The sequence below is a fragment of the Sebastes fasciatus genome, chromosome 5 (assembly GCF_043250625.1).
Source record: "Sebastes fasciatus isolate fSebFas1 chromosome 5, fSebFas1.pri, whole genome shotgun sequence".
Classification (NCBI taxonomy): Eukaryota; Metazoa; Chordata; class Actinopteri; order Perciformes; family Sebastidae; genus Sebastes; species Sebastes fasciatus.
The window spans coordinates 6880594-6897687 of NC_133799.1; the positions used below are offsets into that span (position 1 = coordinate 6880594).

The window sequence follows — 17094 nt, forward strand, 5'->3', positions numbered from 1 at the left end:
GGCTGAACATGCATGTGAGTTATTTATATTTTTTGTGCAACATGACTGTGTAGGCTAATCTACCTTCACAATATGTTCTCTTGGTAAATGTGCACACACACACACACACACAGATCTGTGCACGTATATTCAGTATTCACTGACTTATACACAAATACACACACCACCAGGAGGATATGCTGTTCTGGTTGAGCATGTATACACAAACACACAGCTTACACAGGGATATGTGCGTGTTACTCAGATGTGAAACACCTGTAGTCACTCCAACGCCACCTTCTAGATAACAGCATCCATGTTTTCTGTTTAGTGTTTTCCCCCTATTTTCTCTACATCTCTCCATCTTACAATTTCTTGAATATGCCATAACACCCCTCTCTGTCCTCTCTCTCTCTCTCTCTCTCTCTCTCTCTCTCTCTCTCTCTCTCTCTCTCTCTCTGTCTCCCCTTTTGATCTCTTGATAGATATTCGACTTGATGGATGCCAAAGCTCGGCAAGATTGCATCAAAGAGATAGATCTCCTTAAGGTAAAGAACCAGAGAGGGGGGAGACGGCGTCATGCGCCGCGCTCTGTTCTCTTAAGGTGCCTCAGCTGAGACCTTCCACCACAGGAAAACAATTGATCTGCACCAGACGGCTCCGATTTTTGTGTTGATGTGTGGGCACATGCATGTGTGTGTGTGTGTGTGCGCATCTTGTTGCATGGTTATGACTGCAGAGGGGTGTTTGAGAATGTGAATGAGTATGTGTGTGTGACTGTACAGTACGTGTGTATTACTGTCTCCACATGTCTCCAAGCTCGTGTGTGTGTGTTTGTGTGCAGGGGTGCACCAGTGAAACATCCCTCCAGGCTCACATTGACTCTTTTTTTAAATGCCAAAACTATTGTTTTTTATCTTTTTGTAATGTTTATAGCCGGGCAACAGTGCATCAGCATGGAAATTTAGCAGTCTCCCTCATGTGTCTCTTGATGTTTTACCTCCTCCCTTTCCTGATCTTGCTTTACTTTTTTTTTTTTTCACAATGAAGTGGTTTCATTTATCAAACTACCTTAAACATATGTCAGCTGGGTTTCTCTCAAATACTAATGAACACACTAATGACAGCTTCAATATCCCCCCCACACCCTCCCCGTCTGCAAGATCCTACATGTGTGTCAAAGTTGTGTTTGTGGTTTGATTGTGTGCGTGTGTGCATTCATGCATTCCTGGTAGCGTTTCCCTCCACATATGAAGCCTTTCTGCGCACTACAGGCGGTTTGTGAACATACACGTGCTCACACGTACACATTAGGGGAAAGAAAACAAAACCAATTAGTTTGTACCACTCAAACACATCAGCGAAGCTCCTGGGGCTCTTTGGGCCAATCAAAGACAACAATACTCAGATGCAGGCGAGACCCTGTAGAGAGCTGTAATCTGAGTAGTAGATCATTGACTTGACGGCATGAGACGGCGGGGTTCGCCTGGATCTGTATCTCTGACCTCCTAAGAGGGGTTAGGGCCGGGTTTATTGTCACACCCTGCCAGGTGACTACGTTTCTCATTTTCGGTCTGCATTTCCTTTATTTCTCTCTTATTATGCAGGGCTCCAGACAAACGTTTTACATTGGTTGCACTGGTGTGCCTAACTTTTTCATTTAGGTGCACCAGCACAAAATTTAGGTGCACCCAAAATTCCCCCCCACTTTACGCCCCTGTCCTGCATTGCAAATGAGAGTAAATGAAGAAAACAACATGTTAAATGCCACGCCAAGCTTTCACTACCTTGTGAAAAGGGCCAAGGCCGTGTTTAAGTGCACCCACATGTTTACATATTACGTTGGTACACAGTAAGAGGAGCGTAGTGAGTGTGTGGTCGAGTCCAATCATTGGAACAGAGAAGAAATAGTAAGGTTTTGTGTAGCATCAAGTGTCACACACACACTTTTTGCCCTCCCCGATTGTGACATGAATCTGGCACCTCTGCTCAGGATTGGGCATCTCAACATGTAGTTTTGCGATTACCTCCGCAGATGATGTTGGTCTGGGCTGGGCTGGGCCGTTCAGGGCCGGGGACAGGTGTAGCGGGCACTGCAGCATTTTTCTCTACCAAAAAACACCAATAGTTCTCTTCATTTTTAATTACCGGTATGTTTTATGGTTGTGATGTCACTCGAGGAGGAGTACAGGACGCGGTTTCAAACCTACACACACAGAGACAGACCTGCTAAATGTCGGGCGCACCGGTGTGCGACCAATGAAAATGTTAAGTCGCACTTGACATATTTATGGTCGCACTCTGGAGCCCTGTTATATGGATCCTCTTATACTCTTTTCTGTGTCCTTTCACTTCTGCTTGTTTCCATCTCTTCTCGTCTTCTTCACCCAGTTGCTACGTCGTTCAATCCATCCGTCCTCCTTTCCCTCTCTTTGCTCGTCTCAACCCCTCCTCCTCAGAGCTTTTTGTTCCCTTCTCTTCATCCTGTAAGCTGATTGCTAGTGAACATGGAAGTTATGGCGGGCCCTGCGCTGCCCAGCCAGCCTGATAATAAAGGGCTGAGTGTGAGAGAGAGACAGTCCTTCTGCCTTATCCCCCACTAGACAGGCCAACAGGAGACACAGCCAAATCAGAATAATGAGAGGCACACTGGCATGGACCGACTGGAATGACACACATACTGGCGCGTGATCACACACGCGCGCACACACACACACACTCAGTCATGGCCTTTCAACAGTCTGCCTATTTGTTTGTTTGTCTGTCTGTGTTTGTGTCTGCTCATTCATCTGTATTTTCCCGTTCTGGCATGACGATTTCAACTTGAGAATCTCACTTCTCACTCGGTCCTTTTGTCTAAATCCTCGCTGATAGGAATGTTGGTTGCAGGAATAGCTCGCTCCCTGCCAATCTGCTAGTTCCACCGTTCTTGAAATCCCACAGCTGTGAATTCCTCTCACTTGTGGGTTACTATCAAGCCTGGATTATATTCTAAAGACTAATGATCTGCCCTAATCAGCAGTGAAAAGCTGTAATGATGTCTGTGTGTGTTTGCTTCTCTGTGTTTTCTGTAAAAATGTATGTGTGCATGTCTGGGTTCTGCATCTGATTAGATTGTACCAGAGGTTTACTGACATGACAGAGAAGTGGCTGCTTCATTTAACATGATACACACACTATAAATGTAATCTTTAGGTCTCTTTATGAGCAGTACATTTCGTTTGCAAGTTTAGTACATATTTAGTTTCTCTTATAATCCACAAACATTGCATTTCTACTTGTTTTGTTGTTCAGTGAATTAATAAATATCAGTATGTCGTGCAACACAAAGCATTAATTTGTGCTGTTGACGGACATTAGAAGCTGTTTTTACTTCATCTTTCTCACTAGAATATAAAATTATTTTTAATATTGTTGTTCATACTCCGACCAGCTGCTTTCCTCTGAGCATGTAATTCAATTTATTAATACGCTGTAGCCTAATGTATTATCACGGTTAATTTTGTACCATCAGATTGCATTAGTCAGTATTGTGTTCTTCTTTGAAACACATCACCAGCTCACCAAATATATCACATCGAGTCTCGCATGATTAAGTAATTACACACGCTGGTGGGTCTCAGCGAGCATGTGTGTAATTACATAATCATGCAACACTCTTATGTGATATTTCCCAATGAGCGATTGTTGTATTGCATCCATCATTTACATAAACATCTGCATGTGAACATATCTCTTTATTTCTCCATATCCTCCGCCTGAGGTTCAAGTTGTGGAAGAGGAGTGGGTTGGGGCGGGCGTGTGGGGGGGTGGGAGCTTGTCATCACTCCCTGGCTGTGCTACAGTGTGGAGCTGTGCAGAACTGCCACTCTGAGCCAAAAATACATCTGGCAGGAGAGGACAAGGGAGGGAGAAGGAAAGATGGAGACATGAGGAAAGGGAAAGGGGATTGTGGAGGGATGCAGAGACGGAGTGGAGAGTGTAGTGTTGCGTAGTGTACTGTACTGTGCTCTCCTTTCCCCTCTTCTCGGCATCATCCGGAGCATGAACATTTCTTTAATCACAGCAGAGAAAGCAGAGCGTAGCCGAGTGGAGGACGCGTGTCACACTGCTCCGTCTGCTCGCATCACGCCCCCCCTCGCCTCGCCTCCCCTCCCCTCCCTCCTCGACATTGCCACGCCACACAGCTCCATGTCTCCAGCTCTCCACACATCACCATCTCTCCCTTCTCCCTTCCTCTAACTCTGCTCACCTTACCCCCTCTCCTGCTCTTTTTTTTCCTTCCTCACCTTTGTTCTCCTTCCCTACCTCTTCACCCCGCCTCGTCTCCATCATCCTCTTGCTTGTCTGTGTCACTGTGTCATTTGTTTCTTTCCCTTCATTGCGCCTCTCTCCCTCCCTCCCCCCTTTTCTCTTCTTGCTCTGGATGGATAGAGACTTTTTGTTTACTACAGGGAATGCTGTTCCTGCCTTATTGACCAACCAACAGGAAGGAATCTCAGCCAGAGATGAGCCTGGGATGCTTGTTTTTCTGACTGCCAGCCATGTCAGCCTGTCAGGCGTGTGTGTGTGTGTGTGTGTGTGTGTGTGTGTGTGTGTGTGTGTGTGTGTGTTTCACACATGGGTTGTTGTCATCACAGACAGAGGGGTTGTTGTGACATGTCACCCAGCTTTGTCACACTGGAGGACAAAACCGTCTCATTAGGTCCACACTTACCAAATTTGGATACCAAATATGGATTCAACTGTTTGGTTTTAATTGGTGGTGAAAGTACAACTCATGACATGAACCTCTGTTAGTTATCAGCTGATAGGTTTGTTTTGATATAAATTGTGAAACAAGTTTGCAACAAGACGCCACTGTCTGTAGCTTCTACAATGACTGATTTTCACTCTTGGATTAGGTAGTGTGACCGTGGAAGCCCTTAATGTGACAAGTGTCACCAACATGCATCTTCTTTCCGTCTCCATGACATGTCTTTTTTTTTTTTCTCCCACAGCAATTGAACCACCCCAACGTGATAAAGTACCACGCGTCTTTTATTGAGGACAATGAGCTGAACATAGTCCTGGAGCTAGCGGACGCGGGGGACCTCTCACGTATGATCAAGGTAAGGAACTCTCCACAACAGCAGACCCAGTAGCTGACACTCTTGCCCAGACTGCTGGGTGGTCATGAAATACTTCAAGTTAACACTCAACCACAAAACCATTACAGGCGACAACTGACTTGGTTTATCAGATAAACCAAAAAACCCAGTGTCTTGTTATTATAAGGGGGAATTCTGGTTAGGGATGGGCATTTCAAGCAAAAATACTATTCGACCTTGGAGGAAAACAGCGTGTAGAGCTGCCACATTTTCACATCTAACTCTATGAATTAAGGGTTTATTTCAACCGAATTGTTGGAACAGTGGAAAGACTAACCAAGACAGTTGGTGAGTTTATTTTGTTTCTGTCAAGTTTGAATGAAGTGTGTTTGCTCCATCGCTCGAACGCATCTCCCAGCTGAAACTACGGGGGGTGTGGCGCTGGACGCACACACCTGCGCCGACAGAAAAGAGCTAAACAGAACGTGCCACTCACGTTTTACCGGTGCCAGTAACATTACTACCACGGATAGTAAAAGCAGGGGAAAATATATTTTTTAAGTAGGGCTGTCAATCGATTTAAATATTTAATCAAGATCAATCGCAAATTAATCTCACATATTGTATCTGTTCAAAATGTTCCTTAAAGGGAGATTTGTAAGTATTTAATACTCTTATCAACATGGGAGTGGGCAAATATGCTGCGTTATGCAAATGTATGTATATATTTATTATTGGAAATCAATTAAAAACACAAAACAATGACAAATATTGTCCAGAAACCCTCACAGGTACTGCATTTAACATAAAACAATATGCTCAAATCATAACATGGCAAACTGCAGCCCAACAGGCAACAACAGCTGTCAGTGTGTCAGTGTGCTGACTTGACTATGACTTTCCCCAAAACTGCATGTGATTATCATAAAGTGGGCATGTCTTTAAAGACCCATAGAACCCATTTTCATTCACATATCTTGAGGTCAAAGGTCAAGGGACCCTTTGAAGATGGCCATGCCAGTTTTTCCTCGCCAATATTTAGCATAATTTTGGAGTGTTATTTAGCCTCCTTCGCGACAAGCTAGTATGGTTGGTACCAATGGATTCATTAGGTTTTTAGTTTCATAGGATGCCAGTATCTTCACTCTAGCTTTAAAATTGAGCCCGCTACAACCTCAGAAAGATTAATTGTGTTAATGCGTTAAAGAAATTAGTGGCGTTAAAACAAATTTGTGTTAACGCGTTATTATCGCATTAACTTTAACAGCCCTACTTTTAAGATAAGACGATAGTCGCATAAACTATTAAATTTTTTATAATTGAATGGTTATTAAAAAATTTGAAAATCATGACCCATCCCTTATTCTAGTATGTCTAATATCTGACAAAATAATCAGTAGTATCAATAAACACCATATCACACATTTGGTGTCAAAAGGAAACCTGGCATGGAAACAACAAACGGCTGACGTGGACTGTAATAACTGAAGGAATGGTGGCAGGAAGTCTGCGGTTTGTGGTTGTTACAGGATTTTGACTAACTGGACACTGAGTCAATCTGAATCATCCATTCCATACTAAAACCAAAAACCATCTAATATGAGGCCTCCTGCAACCCACTTTAATCCCAGCAGTCTGTGTGGACTATGAAAGGGAAGTTGTTAAGAATCAAGCAATGATTAATGGTCATAAAGCTCCAGCATGTGTTGTATGTAGGGGGTACCGAGCTTAACTTATCTGGCTTTAATTCTACGTTTTCCTCATATCTTTTACATCTTGAATCTTGAGATGAGGTACTTGCCACAAAAGCTGTAATTTGTGGTAATATTTGAATGGACTTTGGGAAACTTGTGGTTTTAATTGTTTATTTTTCTAATGTAAATTGTTATTTTCTGGCTTTAATACTGGCCACATGTCATTCAAAAACTGTCTGCCCAGCCTTTCATCTTGGCTAGATCTCCCTCAGAAAAGAGATGTAATCATTTCAGTGGTTCTAAAACAACATTGAGTCAAAATCTAAGCAAATGTATATTAGAATTAAGTGCATAATGTGTGGCTTTGAGCCACATGCACATGTCGAGTTGACCATGTCTTTAACCTAGATCAACAGGGTTTTTTTTTGTTGTTGTTGAAATTGGAGCAGAAGGAACAGGCTTGTTCAAAAGCGGTAGCGATTACATCCCAGGCTCGCCCTGTTATTCGTCTTTGAGTTAGACCAAACCCCCAGTTATTATAAAAAACCTGCCAGTATAGCAAATTAGTGGTGTGCATGTAAAAAGCCTGGCCTTCTTCCCCCATGCATAAATGATGCCGCAGCAGCGATGTATCGGCGCGGCTCGACAAGCTGTTTGCAGTCATACTCAGCAGCTCCACATCCGCACAGTTCAACACGGCAAATTAGGAGAGGCGAGGATTAGCGGTACAAGAGAACGAACATGGCAGGCTCAGCACACACACTCACACACACTGAATACATACATATGGTATAGTGTGTAAGCAAAGAATATGCAGACACAACCACACGCAAATGTTCAGAGATGCACTTCACAAAGACGTATCATGGCAGCCTGAAGAGGTAAGATGAGCGTCACTGCTCTCTTAGCTAAACTACCGAGGATGCTGGGAGCATTCAGACTGTGTCGTCTCCTTATGGTTGCTGACAACATGCAGTCATACACACACACACGTACATGCCTCTCCTCCTCGCCATTTGTCTCCTTCACAGTTCTAAATGATTTGTTTTTCTAATGTAACAGTGGCAGTCCGGAGGTGCGTGCCATGGATTAGCCCCCCCTTCCTCGGGCCGTAATGTGAAGTAAACACATTCGAACAGTGTGCCATATGTAAAACAGAACCCCCCCCCCCCTCCCCCCCCCGCCCCCCCGCCCCCCCCCCACCCCGATGCATGAATTTAACATTTTTTATTCTTTTTGATTTCTCGTCCTCCACGCCGCTCTCTCCTCTTCTTTCTCTCACTCCCTCATCCTCTATTACTCTCTCTCTCTCTGACCATCTCAGAATTCAAATGAAATCAAATGGTCCTTGATTTGCATGCACTTACAGAATATTGCATGTGCAGTGTTTGCTGTTAAAGGCATGGAGAGGAGGGTGGTGGTGGTGGTGGTGGGCGTCTATGTGCTCCCCCATTGACATCAAACAGTCCTCTGATATGGAAATGGGAGGGCAAGGGAAGAATGGCTTCTCACTAAGGCTTTGTTTGGATGTAGGCCAAGGTCTATCCCTCCCTCTCTCCATCTCTCTATCCCTCGCTTTCTCTCATACCTTCCTTCATGTTCTCTATCTCTTACCATCACATACAACCTTTTCTTTACCTCCTTCCATTGTTCCACTATTTGCTGTTTCCCCATCCATCTCCCTCTCTTTCTTTTCTCTCTCTTGTTCTCTCTCTCTCTCTCTCACATTGTTTACTATTGACCAGTAATTTCAGTAAAACAGTCCAGTCCTTTCTCCTTCTTGACCCCTGACCACACCAGAGATGTTATTCTATTTCTATAGTAGATAAACCTTCTTCCTACTAGATATACACTTACCTAATATAGTGTCATAAATACTGTAGCCTCATTAAGACGACACACTGAAGAGGCACACGGTCACACACAAGATACTTATCAGTAGCAACAGTAGTTGTATCTACATGATTCTTAAAAATACATGCACACAGACTAGTGTTGTCAAAAATATCGAAGTATCGATACATATTGATACTGAATGTTTGAAACGGTTTCAATACTCATTTTTCCGCAGTATTGATACACGGGTACCAGCAACGCTTTCTGCTCTCTCTTCTCTCCGACAGCGAGTTGAGACACACACACACTGATATTTATCTTTTAATAAAATTTGATTTAATCTAAAATTTCATGCCATCAATGTTGTCAATTTTTCCCCTGTGGTATCGAATATGGATATTTTTCAAGGTCGAAGTTAGAAATCCCAGTATGACAACACTAATACAGACACACAGATGTATATGATGGAAAAAATAATAGGAATACCTTACAATAAAGTTTCACTGTAGTAATATTGCTGAAGCTATTAATGTCTTTTTTGGACTGTCAAATGTTTTGATTCAGCCAGATAATGATCACATCTGAGGTTGCAATTTGCAATGTTGCTTAGCAAAATATCTCTAAAATTTCAGTTGTTGTGGTGAGAGCACGCTTGTGATCTCAGTTCCTCTTTGCTAATGTAGTTTTCCTGTTTGTGACATGTTATCATCATTTTGCAGAGTTTGCAACTGATGAACCAGCAGTTCTGATAGATTGTAAGGTGATTCTCTTATCGATTTATTAGCGGTAATATGCAAAATATACGTACACAAAATTGTATTGAAATCGCAATATGGTGTACTGCAACTTTCAAATCTTAGGAGGCGCAATATTTGTTAAAGGTGAAATGTTAAAATGCCATTTTAAATTAAATATTGAGATGTCCTGACCTGCACATCATATTCTACAGAATTAAGAAAACATCTTTGTTTGGTGCAGATCCCCACAAAAATCACACCATAATCATTTCAACATGTTTTTCAGAGAAAACAAGAATAATGATGTAAAAGTTATCATTCCCACTAATATCGCAAATGATATCGCAGTTGCAATATCAGTCAAAATAATTGCAATTAGATATTTTTTTCAAAATCGTGCAGCCTTATACACAGTATAGTATAGTATGGTATAGTATAGTAAAGTATAGTATATTATAGTGAGACAAATATCCAAAAATGCAACATTTTATGTAATTATCATCCGGGACGTTCCTTCTTTACTTGATTCATATTTGAAGGTTTGATTTATCTAGTTACTTCCCTGTTGATACCCTGGAAATGGTGCCCTTGCTATAGGTTTTTCTAGGTAAGAGTCTCTGCTAAATGCTTATATTGTACAGTAATTGTCCTGTGCAGGACTCTCGTCCAAGCTGGCTAAAGTCCACGCTTTCCTTTCTTGCAAATGCAACCGTGAGGACACCCCATAAAATCCTGCTGGTAGCCAGACATCCTACATGTTCTTAGTCTTACTCACTGCTGTTTGAGGAGGAGTTGATATCCTCACTTGTTGATTATTGTCACTGTTGATCAATAAGCCATTAAGCCTAAGTTGGAGCTCTGTCATCGTTGTGGCTTCTCTGGATACGGATCCTAGTCTTGATGATCCAGAACGACTCACTCAGCCCCTCCAAAATGAATAAATAAACCAAAAACAACTGGTGCCACTGAAAGCGGTACCTAACAAACGAGCTGTGTGCCAGATGGGCGAGTTTTTGGAAGGTACCACAAATTTCTTCTCTCTGTTCCTGAGAATGCATGTGCTTTCCATTGAAGGCCATAGAGAAAATGAGACGGAGCTTGGTTAGGCAAGGGACAGACGGAGAGGAGAGTGGTCTGGGTTGCATTAGCAGTGGAGTCAGAGCTGGGGACGACTGGGGCTGGGGATGGATGGTGTATAAACACACACACACACACACACGCAGACACATATAAACACTTTGCTACCAGCTTAACATCCCACTCCTATTAAAATATTTTATTTGTTCCTTCTTTCAGGTATGCTACTGTCGCTTTGATTTTCAGATTTTCTGATTTGCTATGTGTGTGTTTGTGTTGACTTTACAGCACTTTAAGAAGCAGAGGAGGCTCATCCCAGAAAGAACAGTGTGGAAGTACTTTGTCCAGCTCTGCAGTGCACTCGAACACATGCACTCCCGGAGAGTCATGCACAGAGGTACCATTGAGGCACACACACATACTGTACATAAGCATACACGCACACACACACATATTAATACAAAGAAGAAATTGGCTTATTTGTTCATAGTTCAACTGGACAAGTTTGTGCATACATGCTAGTTGTACATACTAGTTGGAGACTTGTACAAATGCTGAAACTGCTCACATATCTTTTTCTAACTTCCTTTTAATGTTGTGACAGATTAACAAGGAAAACAGTGGTTACTTTTACAACGGTTACCTTTTCTAGAAAATTAAGTTTGAGCAAACCACAGAGAGGTATGATTCATTATGTGAATCATGTCTCAAAGCATATAACCAATTACAAACTCTTACATTAGCCCCTGAAAACACCTTATCTTCACATTTAAACACATTCATATTATCTAGCTTGCTTTTGTTTGTTTCATTTTTGTGTGAAAATTAACTTGCAGAGACTTTGAAAAGGCTGAACTCTATTGCAGTTTTGTCAGAAGACATTTTTATATTAACTGATAATAATTTCTGTGGTGATGTCAGAGTAGTGCAAAGATGTAAGAGTAGAGGCATCTTAAAAAAATTAACATGCATGTAATATTTTTTTGTAAGTATATGGAACATTGAATGGCATCAGATCTAAAATGTTATCCCTTCATTCAGTGCATAGATTTTAAAAGTGGCAGATAACATTTCTGAGTGGCAGACCAAAAAAAAACACTTAATTTCAGACCCTGCCACCCTGAAAATGATGCATGTTTAATGATGTTTGAGACACCCCGGATGAGGTGTGTGTTGACCATCTCTCAACGGGAAGCGATGCAAATCTTTCTGCAACTCATCTGGGACTGGTCTCATTGACTAGTGGACGCTTGGAATTAAAAATGAGGCATCGTCCTGAATGTACCAAAAACAGGAAGCATTACCAAAACAGTATTTGCTCGCATTACCATACAACAGTCGCAAAACGTTGAACAAAAATGAAGGTGTTGTTCACTGTGATGGATTATCTGTCTGAAACAAGTTTCAAGTCTCTGCAAGTAAATTTTTAATAACATACTAAACTGAGCTGGAACCGATGGATGTCTGGAAGGAAAACAAATCTGAAGAAGTTGCTGTGTACTGCTGCTTTCCTCTGCATTTCTTAGTTAACAGAATAAATCATACAATACTTCTAGTACGGCCTCTTAAGTCTTTAAAATAAAAGTGGATAAAAACGGAGCGTAAAGGCAGTGAATTTTCTTCAGTGGGATCGACCTTGTTGCATATGACAGGAGGCTTAAGTGTAGGTGTTAAACAACACATAGACCAGAGAATACAGTGTTTATGGGCCCACATGCTTTCAGTAGGGACCAGTCAAATCAAGTCCTGGATTCATGCACATAGGCTGCTGCACACACATATACACACACACACACACACACACACACACACACACACACACACACACACACACACACACACGCACGCACACACACGTCTACAGGTGGTGTACTTCCGTTGGGCTGACTCTGATTAGGGCACAGGGACACTAATGAACCCTGAGCTCTGGGCTTTAATGACCACTTAACAGAGACCGCCTATTCAAAAGCCGCTTACAATTATATTAGCGCAGTAAATTTCAAAGGCTGATGCAGGTCACATTAACATTACTTTAGAAGAAAGCAACAGAAACGGTTTGCTAACGCCCACATTAGCTGAAATGAATATTTTCAATAATGCGTTTTCAATAATGCATTTTCAATTAATGCGTGTAATACAGTCATGTCTTCTGAGCAGAAACCAGGTCTATGACAGTGGACATGCACTTAGTTTGTTTATGATTATACCTCCAGACTGAAGGCATTGTTGCCCCGCAATTTTTTTGTCATTAATGTAAGTTTTTTCGTATGCAACCACTCTCCTCTCCTCTCTAGATATCAAGCCAGCCAATGTATTCATCACAGCTACAGGAGTAGTGAAACTAGGAGACTTGGGACTTGGACGATTCTTCAGCTCCAAGACAACGGCCGCTCACTCACTAGGTAAGTTCTTACAGTTTATATACAAATGCACACGCAGACACTTACTATAGACACAGCGGTCTCCAGTAATCACCCAGTGTTGGATGTGTTTCATTAGGCATGGCGAGCCCAGAGCCATGGGTCGTGTAGTCATGCTGCCTGGCCACGTCTGTGCCCAGCCCCTTCATAAGCCACTTAGCCACTTCCTGTTGCCTTGACCTTTAAACCTAACACAGATGAAGACTCGGCAGAGTCCTTCGACACACAGCTCTGAATGTGACCGTGTGCCATAAAACAAACCAGCCAACTTTACAATCACGGTTACTGTTGGCATTGATGGGTGTGTTTGTCACTTGTAGGAAATAAAATCATATAACTTTATTTTTTTGTTCAAAGAAGAACAAAACTGCCACCGTTATTAAAACTAGTACATTTGGCTTAGTTTAAGAAATACATGTGTGCTAAATCTGAGACTGTACAGACTGAACAACAGAATGGTACCACATGTGTGAATGCATTCTTTAAATCATAGGGTGTTTAATGATTGTGGGCCTTTTACTGTAAATCTTTAAAAAACCTCAAGAAGAGTGTGAAACATCTAAGTGATCATTGATTTCCAAAGGAAAAGTAACACTTCCCTATCAAACCTTTAGCTTGTCTCACTTTACAGGAGACATGGGGTTTAACACATATACACACAGAGACTCTTACTCACACATCAACCTTAGTTCAATGGTGTCTTAGTGTTTAAAACACAAATGTACCTATTAACAATTTGTTAACAGCCTGTTCCTACCAGCCTTCATCACTGTGCCCTATTTTTAAAGTCTCCCCGCTGCTGCCTCTTTTTGTTGTTTAGCATCACAGTGCATAATGCTGCAAAGTCAAGGAAGAGACAGGGCACGAGGGATATATTGTTATTAACTGAAAATGTTTGAAATGTATCCATAAAAACATTTAAACCTTTCCAGAAATAATCAAATCTATGTTATCAGAAAATAATACGGTCTTCCAAAGGATTTGACAATAAGATGTGGGAGTGATTAACTGTTAAGACATTAAATTAAGACATTGGTCAAAGCACAATTTTAAACCATCAACATGTCTTGAGAAATGAGGACAGGAAATCCTGAAGATGGCCTTAATAACAGCACCAGGGAGAAATGCCACCACACAAGCAGCGTTGTTATTTTTACTTACGTATTGCACGGCTTTGTTACTCGATTCTGATTGGTCGTTCTACGGTCTGTTATTTCTTTATAGCAGACCGTTGCTATGGACACAGTTCTGATGTCAGACTCTAGCGGAGCATTTTTGTGTCAAATTATTGATTTCTTAAGTAAGTAGCCATGTAATAGGTGGGATAATGTACAGCTAGCGGGTCATTGTTGTGGTGATGCTATGGGTGGACCCCGATGGTTCATTTCACAACAATGACTGGCTCGCTGTACATTATCTCTTACGTGTTCTCTTCAATCACTTGACTACTTTTCAAGTCATCGTGTTTCTGGACACTAGAATTGTTGAGAAATTCTTCCCAAGATAATTGACAGCAACACAAATGGGCCAGTGTCTTGCAAGAATCTTGTGATGGTCATTGGTTAAGGAAAAATAAAAACTGTCTGATACATGTAAGAGCATGTTTACAAGCCATAGTCCGTTTGGCTAGTCCGAATCAGAGTGAAATTGATACTTTTGGTTTGTTTTCTATTTAGTCTGGTTCGGTTTCACAGTGCACATATTAAAGTGGACCAATTTTGCGTGTACGAAGGAGTGAATTTATCTTTTTCGTCTACAGCTGCCACTTCTGTGCAGGGAATCGCAGATTTTGAAATATTGCTGTCAAAGCTTTTTCACTTTGACTCGGCACTGATCTGCTCTGCACACGAATCCCTTCTCCACTATTTTTTTGTAACATTATTTAGCATGTTCTATATGTTCTCTTTGGTCTGGATGTCGAGCAAACATTGGACTTCTGCAGAAGTACATGTCAGTCCTTACCGGAGCGGCCCAGGTTTTGAATCCGACCTGCGGCCCGTTGCTGCAAGTCATCCCCTTTCTCTCTCCCCCTTTCATAACTATCACTGTCACTATCAAATCTACAAATGCCCGTGCAAGCAGTCTGCTTTTTGGGTTCGCTTGGAAACGGTCCGAGACCACCTCTCGCAAGCGGTCTGGGACCGGTTGTTTTGGTTTGCACCAGAGTACGATTACTGTGTTCAAAACCGCCCAGACGAACCACACCAGAGTTTGATTGAAACAGACTAAATGTTGGCTTGTTAAAGCGCCCTAACAAGTCATTCCCCCAATTTTTGTTTTGGTTAAACTCATTTGGCGATAGTACAAACACAGGAGCAAGCAGTGGCTGTGTGTTTGTAAATGAATTAGGATCAGGGACTTGGTTTGTATAACACAATAAATAACACACAAACGGGTACAAATTTGCATTAAGTACCTTTTTGTACAGATTCTGATCATTTTGAGCTGGCTTCCCTTCCTTTGTCTTGGTATGTTGTGTTAATAGTGTTGAAATTAATCTCTTGAGTTCACTAGCAACGTACTTACTGTGAGCTGTCACATGTCCGGTATTACACAGTAAAATGTGGCACAGTTTATTACAGTGGCGATGGCTACACTGTTCTATCCAACATCCCCTGGACAGTTTCAGCTGCTTCATAGATTGAAAAATGTAGAAAGAATCATCCAAAGACAAATATAAAGGCTGTCATTCGCACTGTCTCACTTCCCTAAGTCAAACTGTTATTACCACAAACAGCATGCTATTCTCAGCCTCTGTACAGCCGTTTGAGAAGGTGTGAATCACATGATCAGCGCAACAGTAGACCTATCAACTAAGCAACCTGCAGTGGCAGCAGCGTCTGTGATTGCTCATTAAATGTTGAATCCACAGCACCCTCTTTAGGCTGACAGAGGATAGGCAGCCCCACAAGCACAGGGGTCAACTATCATCATTAATCTGAAGCAATCAAGACTGCTTCGTTAATCTCCAGAAAACTACACAAATCACAGTGTCATATTTCTTCCAGTGTAGAGTCGATACACAGTCATGTGTAACGTAGATGCATCTGATTTAATTCAGTTGCGTTGGCCCTGAGATCACCACAAATAAGCATGTGAATTATGCATGTGAGATGTTGTAATGATACATGATAATTGATGTATTCATTTGATGATCTTGTACTGTAGAAGCAGATGATGTCCCTAGGTATGCATGACCTGTAGACACTAGGGACTCAGTTCATCAACCTTCCACCCTCTGTCCCTGGTTTTCCCCTTGCCATTTCTTGCTGTTTGTTTCAAATAGCAGATCTCCCCTCTGTCTTTCTCTTTGTCACATGTCCTTCTCTCCTGCTGCTGTTTCTCTATCTTACTTGTCCTCTCTTCTCCTTCCCTCTGTCCCTCCCTCTGGTGCTTTGACTTTTAGTCAGAGAGAAAGACGACGGTTGGGGAGAAAGGGAGAGACAGAGAGAGAAGGTGTGAGGAAGCTAGAGTTGGAAGACAGCGCACAGAGTGAGAGAGAGAGAGAGGAGAAAGCAAAATGTCAGAAAAAGAAAGGAGCATAAGAAATAGAAGAACGGGTGACAAAGAAACAGAAAAGGAAAGGTAGAATGTGCCGGGTGCGAGAGAAGAGAACGTGACAGAGTGACACCGAAAAAAAAGAGGAGAAAAAAAGAAAACAGAGAGAAAGAAAAACAGTTGGAAGGAGAGGGAGAAAGAAAGAGGGGAGAATATGACAATGTGACAAAAATGGAGGAGAAAAAGGAAAGCAAGAGTGAGAGAGAGAGAGGGATAGAAGGAAAGAATGTGAGGAAGAGCTGTGTGTGTGTGTGTGTGTGTGTGTGTGTGTGCGTGCAATCGTGTGCCAGCGTGGGTCTGTAATGAGCCCAGCCACCCAGCTGAACAGTAGAGCAGGGTGGTGGAGATGAGATGGAGGTCCAGGCATACAGCCTGTCAGCTCCCAGGCTTTCAACTCAGCCGCTCAGCAGCCTGCAGTCACGCACGCGCACACACTTTTACACACTTTTACACACTGTGGTCTTTTACACACTCTTGCACACACTGAGAGACACACAGACTCTTTGTCTCCCATACAGATGTATGTATGCACAGAGACATGTGTGCGTATCCATACGGGCTTGAATGCATGCATGCACGCACACGTGCAGAGGCAGATGATCGTGCACATTCACACAGATGTGTAGCATACACACAAACTCAGTGACACACCCACTCTCTGAGACAGAAATACACACAAGCATGCAAAAGACTCACTGCTGAC

At 42.2% G+C, this 17094-nt stretch overlaps 1 protein-coding gene across 2 annotated transcripts in view; it reads left to right on the top strand.

Annotated features, from left to right (window-relative positions):
- nek7 (NIMA-related kinase 7) overlaps window positions 1-17094 on the top strand; it is a 74794-nt gene that overhangs the window by 37470 nt on the left and 20230 nt on the right. For both annotated transcript variants that reach the window (XM_074634777.1, XM_074634778.1), the window contains 4 exons: window positions 465-527; window positions 4980-5090; window positions 10702-10810; window positions 12708-12815. In XM_074634777.1, the coding sequence (XP_074490878.1) occupies window positions 465-527; window positions 4980-5090; window positions 10702-10810; window positions 12708-12815 (391 nt within the window). The remainder of the gene's footprint in view (window positions 1-464; window positions 528-4979; window positions 5091-10701; window positions 10811-12707; window positions 12816-17094) is intronic.